This window comes from Delphinapterus leucas, chromosome 16 (assembly GCF_059928025.1).
Source record: "Delphinapterus leucas isolate spDelLeu-1000000601 "Yukka" chromosome 16, BTC_Dleu_Yukka2, whole genome shotgun sequence".
Lineage (NCBI taxonomy): Eukaryota > Metazoa > Chordata > Mammalia > Artiodactyla > Monodontidae > Delphinapterus > Delphinapterus leucas.
Window position 1 is genome coordinate 31,918,501 of NC_143144.1, and position 9,179 is coordinate 31,927,679.

A 9,179-nucleotide genomic window follows, 5' to 3' on the forward strand; every position below is an offset into this window, starting at 1 on the left:
CATGCATTGTCAAATAGCAGAGTGAAGTAGTTACTGTTTTCATTATTTTGTAGAGAGGGAGATAAGTCCAGAAAGGTTAAATGCCTTGCTCAAGGTCTAAAACCTAGTGAAATCTGACAACCTCCAACCACCCCCCTCCAGCAATGACCTCATCTGCTAATTGCATCATCACACAAAGATGAGACCACATCCTGGACATTCACCTGCTGCTTTACCTGCACGACATCCTTTCTGCTCTTCTTTTTTTGGAGAACTGCTTCTCCCCATTCTAAAGAACCACATGGTACTGGTACGAGCTGCCAATCACCCTACCCTATTGGTTGGGTCCACTGCTGGGCCAATCTTAGTCCTTTAGCCCCAGCCACGGTGACTGGGTCTCACACGGACATGTGACCCTAGTCAGGCCAATCAGAATCCTCCCGTGAGATTCTTCTGCCTGGTTTACTGGATACGGCTCCCTTTATTCTCTGGTCAGGGGCTGTGGAGATGAAGCCAAGAGGGGCCTGAGGTCATGTTCCAGGCCCACGGGAAAAGCCCGCGGCATTCAGGATCAATCACCCCAAGGCCAGTTACTCCAATTCATCCCAAGGTTTTGGAATATTATACAATAAATTTCTCTTTTCTGCCTAATTCAGTTTGCGCTAAGTTTCTGTCACCTGCAATAAGGGTGCCTGAACTAATACACAGAGGGATAAACAAAATCTGCCTTTCTCTTAGAAACCTCTTTTCAACCATCACTTTCAAGTTCCTCCACTACTTCCTTCTCAACACAATTAACAGAACCAAAAGAAAAACCACAGTGGTTGGAGCTTTTACTTATGACCATCAAGGACAGAGTGGATGAAGAAAAGGTGGCTGGTACCTGAAGAGAGTAGGGAGAGAACAAAAGGCCCAGGTAACCTCTAATGAATAATAGATAATCCACACCTGACAATCAGCAGCCAACTGCACTCATCCCACTGGAAACGCCTGGGGTTATTCTTTTTTTAAAATTCCTCCAGCTTTAACTTCTGACAAGTTCAGCCCCAGGTGGTGTATAAACCCCTTGCTCCGCCTAGCCATCATGGTCCTTCAGATTACCTCTGCATCTCCACCCACCCAGAGCCAATGCCCTGCTCACTCAGGCTGGTCTAATTTCTGCAACCTGAAAACACACTGCTCCTCTCATAGCTAGGAGTTTGTTCTTGCGTCTCCCACCCAGAACATCCTCCTTTTCCTCTGCACACTCAGAGTACCCCTTCAACACCCAGCTCAAGCCCCAGTCCCTCCTCGAAGCCTTCCTTGGCTTCTCCAGCAAACACTACTGTCTCCATCCTCTTAACTGTAGCGAAGCCAAGTCAGCCAGCTCTCCAGGAAACTAAAGAGGAGGCACGGAGGGGACGAGGAGGAGAAATTCAGCTCTGAGCACACAGTAGAGAGTGCCACCGGCAGTCACCATGTTCTGCCACTTCTGCTCCACGAAAGAGGCCTGTTGTGAAAACAGTTTGGGGAGCCCTCCACACTTAGATGGTAATTAGAGCCACTAGGGGTGGATGAGAGTATTTGCGGAAAGCATGTAGTAGATCTTCAAAAGGAGGAAAAAGCCTGTTTGTATTTGTATCACTCAATTGATCTGTCTCATAATGTCACTCTCCTGAGTGTCCCATTCCCCCAACTAGGCAGCAAGCTGCAGGCTGGAATTACATCCTATGCACCCCGGCCCCACGTGCACCAAGAACAGGACCAGGCACCTCAGTCCTCCCCAATCTCATTTTGCCTCCCAGTGGCTGAGACAGGCCATGCAGCACCCCCAGCCCCATCTCACAGATGAGGACGCTGAGGCTCAGCGCCAGGAAGGGGCCCCTCACTCCAGGGGCAGGCGGTTGAGGAGCTGCAAGTGAGAAAACGCAGATGTCAGCAACTGAATCAAAGAGAAACAACAAAGGACCTCGTGGGTTCCGAGTGAACAAACAAGATCCTGGTACTACCATGGAAGAAACTCGAGAGGCCTGAGCCAGTCAGAGGAGAACGGCTCTCTCCTCTCTCTACCACCAGTGGGGACAAAGCGGCTCACTCCTTCCCTACAGATGCATGTACTGGGACAAGGAAAGGCTACAAAATTCCAGAGTTCCCCAATGCAGGAAACGGCCTAAAACTGTAATGGGAGGGCCAAACCAGGTAAGAGGAAAAACCACCCCCAAGATGGAATCAGGAGCACTGCACTTCGCCTGACTCCAGCTCCTCTCTGCCCTGCAGCTCCTGGCCTGTCCTCAGGCCTCACAGAGGGCGGGAATGGAACCCAGCGTCACGCAGAAAAGGCACAAGGTGCCACAGAACTAAGTGAGGTATTCAAGTATGCAATAAGAGAGAAAGGCTCAATAGCAACGTACTATCAATTCTGGTAGAGAAGTCCCCCTGCCCCCAGAATAAAACAACTGTGTCTTCTTACTCACCTTCATACCCCAGGCCTGAGCATGGTGAGTTGTAAATGTCTGGGGCTCTAACTGAGCCTGAGCAGAGCAGATGAGCTTGGTCTGCTTGCTGCCCCGTACCGCCTAGGCCAGTTTCCGCCCCGTTCCAGGCCCCATGTGGGGAGCGGCCAGACATCATCCGCGTGCGGCACAACAAACTCGCACAGTACACGAGTGCCAGCCGCGGGACGGGCACTCTAGACCAGGCGCCCACATGCGATGCGGGATCCGTCAAAGGAGCCCCTGACTGGGTGATGGCAGCACCTCCGATGTAGAAACAGTGACCAAGGGGCCTCCCCTTGAGACTACGGATCCTTAGGAAGCCAACCGGTTCCTCTCTGGGGCTCCCACAAGATGCTTGCACTAAGGCTGACTTACAGGCAGAGGTGTGCACCTGTGTGCGGAGTGGAACCTGCTGGGAGAGCACAGACCAGGACACAGGGCTGAGTTTCCCTGACTTCGGCTCCTCAGGGATGAAACGGGTGCTTCCATTCCTTCAACCTGAGCAGTCCTTTTAGTCACTGAGCTTTGTGCCATAAAAGGGGCTCCCTGGCTAACAGAAAAAAAGCTGGCAACCACTGCACAGTAATTCATCCTTTAAAAGATCCCAATGCTCTGTGGTTTCCTTGCACACCGTGTCACCCCCTCATCCCCAGAAGCTCTACATGGCATCTTGCCAGACCAAATTCTATCCTACTTTTTTCCTAAAGTATTAACTAAAACGAACTTAACTTCCCTTGAAAACCTACACAGCTCTGCATTGTGGTAAAACTAGGGTTTGAAATCCTGCCCTTGAGGATAAAATCCAAACCCTATTTCATCTTTTCCTTAGATGTCAGGAGCAGCTTCCAGAACTTCAGCTCTGTGAGGCCCCACCTTCTCTACCAAGCATGGAAAAGGGAGGGACCTAATTAATGGCAATTCATCTATCTATTCCAGAGATTAAAGCTAGCGCTGATTCAAACACATCCCATTGAAGACTTAAGTCTGCACTCAACTTCTGCGCTTCCTTGATCAACCTCCTCCTTCAAGCACAGAGAGCTAGGTAGACAAAAAGGCAACTAAGAAGAAAAAAAAGTTACCCCGAAGAGATTTCCCTCTGACCTTATCCTCAAGGCCACATCTGACAGCTCTTAGCATCATCCCAGGAGAGGACTGGGCTGCCCAGCAACTCAGACACGATCATAACTGGAGGACAGCGTAGGTTTGAGGAACAGAAATGCTGAAGGGTCAGAAACCCAAAGTGGAGGCAGAAGGCCCATCAATGAAATGATATGCTGTGTGGCCAGCAGCTTAGTCTCTCTGTATGCCAGTTGCCTTCACTACCAAAAAAAGGTGGCCAATATCCAATGGAGCTGTTACCAGGAAGAGCTTATAAAATCATCTCCTTAATAAGTGAGGCTTTTAACGGCCAAATAAACACGTTTCATCAGCCTGTGGCCTACAAGTTGTTAAAGGCAGTTCATCAGCCCTCTCTGTTCACTTTTAAAACACGGACAAGACATAGAAAAGCAGCACTTGTTGCTTCCTGGTTCCAAATGGGTTAAATAAAACAATGGGTCATAATTGAAAACTCCTGGTGCCCAATACTTTGAGCAATTGAACCACTCCAAGCTGGAGTTTTCTCTCTGGCAAAGTAGGAATAATAGCACAGAGAGTGGTAAACGAACGTGATACAGCAGAGTGCCTGCCACAACAGTAGGTGCCCAATAAATGCTGCCTCTTCCTTCCTCAGTCCTATGCCTTCTTCTTCAGCTTCCTTGTCTAAAAGCCTGGCTTTCCACACTCCCCAACCAGGCCACACCAAGCCTACCACTTGCCACAAACTCCCAGCAGTAACCCCCCACACACACACACACACACACGAATACTCACAAATCCATCACCAACACCCAAGGGAACCCATCACCAGCCTTCCCTCCTCAGGCAGCTCGGCACCCTTAGGGAGGGAACTGAGCCCCAGCAGCTACTACCAGGATTTTCCCATGGTGCAATGCAACTTCCCCAACTTTTCCCGGCCCACAGTTGCCAAAGAAACCTAGCAGGCATTGTGCATAATCAACCACAAGCCTGGGCGAACAAACAGACAGAGCTTTGGGCAGAGGGAGCTGAGAAAATCAAAAAGTGAAAAGGCACCAGTGGTCCTGAAACAGGGTGCCAGGGACCAAAATTCAGAAGTACCGGCCCTGAGCCCAGGTTCTATTCTTCTAGACCTTATCACTGATTGAAGGCTAGCAGAGGCTCTCAAACGACTGGTGGATGGTTAAGAGTCTTAGAAAAGGGACTGACGAACATCCCTCCGAGATCGCCCCGCGGCTAGACCTGGCGGTCTCGGGAGGGCCCCGCTGCCGCGGTACCTGGAGGATCAAGGCCTGCAGTGCGGGGCATTGTTCACAGCAATGGTGGGATTGGGGGAGGAGGTGTGAAGTGGGGGTCCGCGCATCGGGCCCTCCCCAGGCAGGCTGAAGGAAGGTTGGTTCTCCTCGCGGCAGGCGCCAGGTAGATGAATGGCCCTCGCGACTTCCCCCTCGGAGAACCGGAGAGAGAAGTTGTGGAAGGTGGATCCGAGAGGTCGGGTGGGGGTCTCACACTCACCGGCGCCCTCGGCGGGCTGCGGCGGCCCGACGACGCCGTTCAGGTAGAGAATGGGCAGCAGGTGAGGCTGCGTCTTCTCCAGCGCCGCCCGCAGGTCCTGGAAGTGGTCCCGCTCCTTGGCCAGGAGCAGCTTGAGCAGCAGCTCCGCCTTAGCGCCTCCCGCCTCCTCGTCCAGCTGCCGCCGCTCGCCGGGGCTCAGCGCTCCTGCGGCCTCGAGCAGCCCGAGCACCGCCTCCACCTCTGTCATGGCCTGGGCCAGGCTCTGCTGACACTGGGCGAGCAGCTCCCGGCGCTGGGGCTCCATGGTGGCGGCCGCCCCGCCCCGCCGGACGGCTACCGGACTCCCGGAGGCCGGCGGGCGCGCAGGCGGGTGGCGACGGGCCCCGGGCGCCTCGGGGCGGCGAGCGGTGGCGGCAGCCCTAGAGCGCCGGGGGCCGCGAGGCCGCGGGGGCCATGGGCCGGGGCCTGGGCGGGCTGGGGGCCCGGGCGGCGAGCTGCGCTCAGCAGCGGCCGCCTCCCGGGCTCAGTAGCGCAGCCATGTTGGCTGCGGCGGCGGCGGGACTGAAGAGGAGGAGGAGGAGGAGACGGAGGAGGAGAAGGAGGAGGCGGAGGTGGGGACGGCGGCCGGGGCGCGCCCCGAGGCCCGGCTCCAGCCGGGCATGCTCCCCCTCCCCTCCCCCTCGGCGCGCGCCGCTCCCCCGCCCGCCCCGCGAGAAAACTCTCCCCGAAACGCCGGCCCCGGCGCCGCCCCCCGAACACGATTACAACTCGGAAAGGAAAGTGGCCCGGCCGTCTTCGCCAGGCCCCCCGACGGCTCGGGAGCCGCCTCGCCCCAGCTCGGCTCACTGGGGCCCCGCGGCCGCCGCCGGCTCCGCCTTGCCCGCGCCCCGGCGTCGCCGCCGCCGGTCTGTCCCTCCGCCCTCCTCTCCTCTCCTCTCTCTCCCCTCCCTTCCCCCGGCCGGCCTTTCAAGCGCCCGGGCGGCCGGCCCCGAGGGGATGGGCAAAGGGGAGGGGTCCCCACCTCCCCGCCCCGGGCCCGCCTCGGAGGCGGGGACATCGCGCGCGCTGGCTCTCCGGGTCTCCGAGGCCCAGGCGGAACCGGCGGTGGGGGATTCGGAGTCAGGGGCCTCGCGGGAAGCAGCCCACACCCCAGCACCCTCGGCCAGGCACACGGCCAGACCCCGAGCTATTGGAGACCCTCTCAAACAAAACCCTGCCCCGCCCCCATCCAGGGTCTTCTAATCTGAGAACTCCAAAATCAGGCCTGGAGACAATAGGGAGGACGTCCCCTAAACTTGGCCATCTCCAAATTTAGACCTCCCCCAAATCTGTGAGATTTCCCCACTCCAAGGAGCTATTATATAGAAAATGTCCCAGTATAATCCCGAGACTCGATTAATCAGGATCTTTCCCCTCACCCTCACTTTAGATGGGTTGGTTCCCAGTGTCTAAAGAGGCTTGGATGTTGGGGAGAGGGGGAGGGGATGTGTTACTGGAGGAGGAAGAGAGCCGTGGGGTCTGCAGTGGAGCCAGTTCATCTTTTTGGCAAGAGAAGTGCTCTCCTCCCTAGATGCCATCCCAGATTCTAGTCTCAGGAGAAGGTAAATCAATGGCCTTGCTCCCCTGATACCCTCAATGAGGATCTACAGTTGGGCTCCAAGTCCAAGAATGCCTCCTGCCTTCCATTGTAGCCCTTTGTGGACACATAGCCACTTACCTCCTGACTGCAGGAGGAGGTCCTTAAAAGCTGGAATCCCAGCTGATGACTCCCAATAACCCCACCTCGCCAGTGTAGAGTGGAAATCCCAAGGCCATTGCAAATGTCTGTGTTCCATTGAATGATGCTCAATTACAAACACTGGGGACCACAGGTGCTTTTTCTGCTGTCACTCCTACTCCACAACTTCCAGTCCTCCCCCCTAAAGCAGTTTTCTTGGAGTCTGCTTCTGTAAGGGGAGGAGTCTTTTTTTTTATTTAGTGGAAACAAACTCTATATATAGTGGTTAGAACAAAAGTAGCAGTTTGCACTTCAGTTTGGATTTCCCTTTAAATAGCTACACAATGTGGGAACAAATCAATTACCCTGGCTGTTCTCAGTTTTCTCCTCAGGAAAATAGGGTGGGGAGAGTGTATTCCACCAGGGGTTATGAATAAGCTCGAGGGTGTCAGTGAAGCTTTTGAAATTATCTGCACTTTTCTGTAGACATGTATGTATTTTTCTGGGATGGAAGTCCATAGCTTTAGTCAAATTCTTTAAGGCCTCCATGACCCAAAATGGACTCCAAAATGGTGGAACTCAACTTTTTTCAGAGATCTCCCTGCTTAGGTAGTTTGGGCTTCTATGGCTGAGGGAGGTTCTAGGGGAGGGGAAGGCTGGCTATTGCAAAGGGCCAGGGGTCTAGATAGGCTCCCTTGCTGTCCCTCCCACTCCTGCCCCTGAGAGATGGTTCCCCCTTCTGGCCACCTGTTCCCCTACATCCTAAATCACCTACAAAAGCATCCGCTCTTCAGTACGCACTTGGACCTCTGTTCTTAACTGGATTAACTAGAAATCTAGGGGTGGGAGGAAGGTGGAACGGAAGAGAAGTTGGAGACTAATTTGGTTTGTAGTTAGAACAAATTGTGACTAACTCCTAGGTCCAAATGGTGCCTGAGATAGGAGAGGGCAGGAGGAACGCGTCATCTCCCAGTGACCCCTAAAAGAGTGGTGGGGAGCATGGATGTTTTGCCCAGGGAAGCCTTCCCGGGAAGCAGTGAGGAAGTCCATTTGCTAAGAGTGCTTTCTCTCAGGGGCTGCACATTGATAGATGACTACTTTCAGCAAACCCTTTATTGGAAACTCTGGGGTTTTATGCAAAACATAAATTCTGGAGGAAATTGTTTACTTTATAAACATATTCGACCTTAAGTGCCCTTTAGCCAGTGACCTTGATACGACCTTGTGTTTCTGTACCATTTTATATCCTTCAGGGCACCTTTTCTCATACTATCTCCCTTGTGCCCTGTTCTACGTTGAATTGTGTCCCTGCCAAAAGATACGTTCAAGCCCTGACTCCCAGCACCTGTGAACGTGACCTGATTTGGAAATAAGTTCTTTGCAGATGCAATCAAATTAAAACAAGGTCATATTGGATTAGGTGGGCCCTAATCCAACATCTGGTGTTCTTACAGAAGAGGGGAATTTGGACACAGACACACACACAGGGGAGACTACCATGTGAAGACAGGCACAGAAGTTGGAATGATGCATCTACAAGCCAGGAAACGCCAAGGACTGCCAACAACCTCCAGAAGCTGGGGAAAGAGGCCTGGAAGAGACTCTCCCTCAGAGCCTCCCAGAAGGAACCAATTCTGCCAACACCCTAATTTCTGACTTCCAGCCTCCAGAACTGTGAGCTAGTAGGTTTCTGTCATTTTAAGCTGCCCCAGTTTGTGGTAATTTGTTATGGCAGCCCCAGGAAACTAATACAGTCTCATCACAATGGACAAAGACGGGTGTCCCCATTTTACAAATCACCCTGTCACCTCACTCTTCTACTGCCTAAGAATTTCTCTGTAGATTTATGTACCTTTCCTCCTTCTGATCTTAGAGAAAGAGCACCTCTCCACCTTCAGAACAGCCCTCCGTCCTATGGATAGAATCTTTGCACACATGGCCTCCCTCCCCTTTGCCAAAAAACAGGCCTGCATCTCCCCATTCTCAAAGGCCCCCTTTCCCTCTCTCATGTCCTCAGGAAAGAACCAGTGCCTGGCACCAGAACCTCCAGATGCTCATGGACCTCATAGCCCGTGGTTGGTGCTTTGCAATCTGCCTTCTGAAAACAACTCCCCCTAGAAAACTGCTTTCCCCTCCCTTAAACCTCCTGTTGCCAGCCCAAGGCCTTTCCTTCACACCTCCTCCAGCGTCTTCCACCCTGCTCTGCTTCACCCCACCCTGAGAACATCTTCTCTCTCCCCCACTGGCTCCTTCCTCTCCACAGTGGCTCTTCACTCCTCTTCTCTGCCCACACTCCCTCCCTTTTAAAGGGTAATCACTTTGGAGCAGGACAGACATGAGCTCAGATCCCAATGCTGACACTCACTCCCTGCGTATCCCTGGGCTAGTTACTTAACTTTTCTGAGCCTCCATTTCTG

At 53.5% G+C, this 9,179-nt stretch overlaps 1 protein-coding gene across 8 annotated transcripts in view; it reads right to left on the reverse strand.

Moving 5' to 3' along the window:
• The window catches only part of DLG5 (discs large MAGUK scaffold protein 5), a 189,964-nt gene extending 184,308 nt beyond the window's left edge, over positions 1 to 5,656 (reverse strand). For 5 of the 8 annotated variants that reach the window (XM_089897745.1, XM_089897749.1, XM_089897747.1 and 2 more), the window contains exon 1: positions 5,046 to 5,655. In XM_089897745.1, the coding sequence (XP_089753871.1) occupies positions 5,046 to 5,349 (304 nt within the window). In that variant the 5' untranslated portion in view covers positions 5,350 to 5,655. Of the gene's footprint in view, positions 1 to 5,045 lie in introns of all 8 variants that reach the window. The other 3 variants (XM_022590971.2, XM_089897746.1, XM_089897748.1) reach the window with 2 other exon arrangements.
• Between the last annotated feature and the right edge of the window lie 3,523 nt (positions 5,657 to 9,179).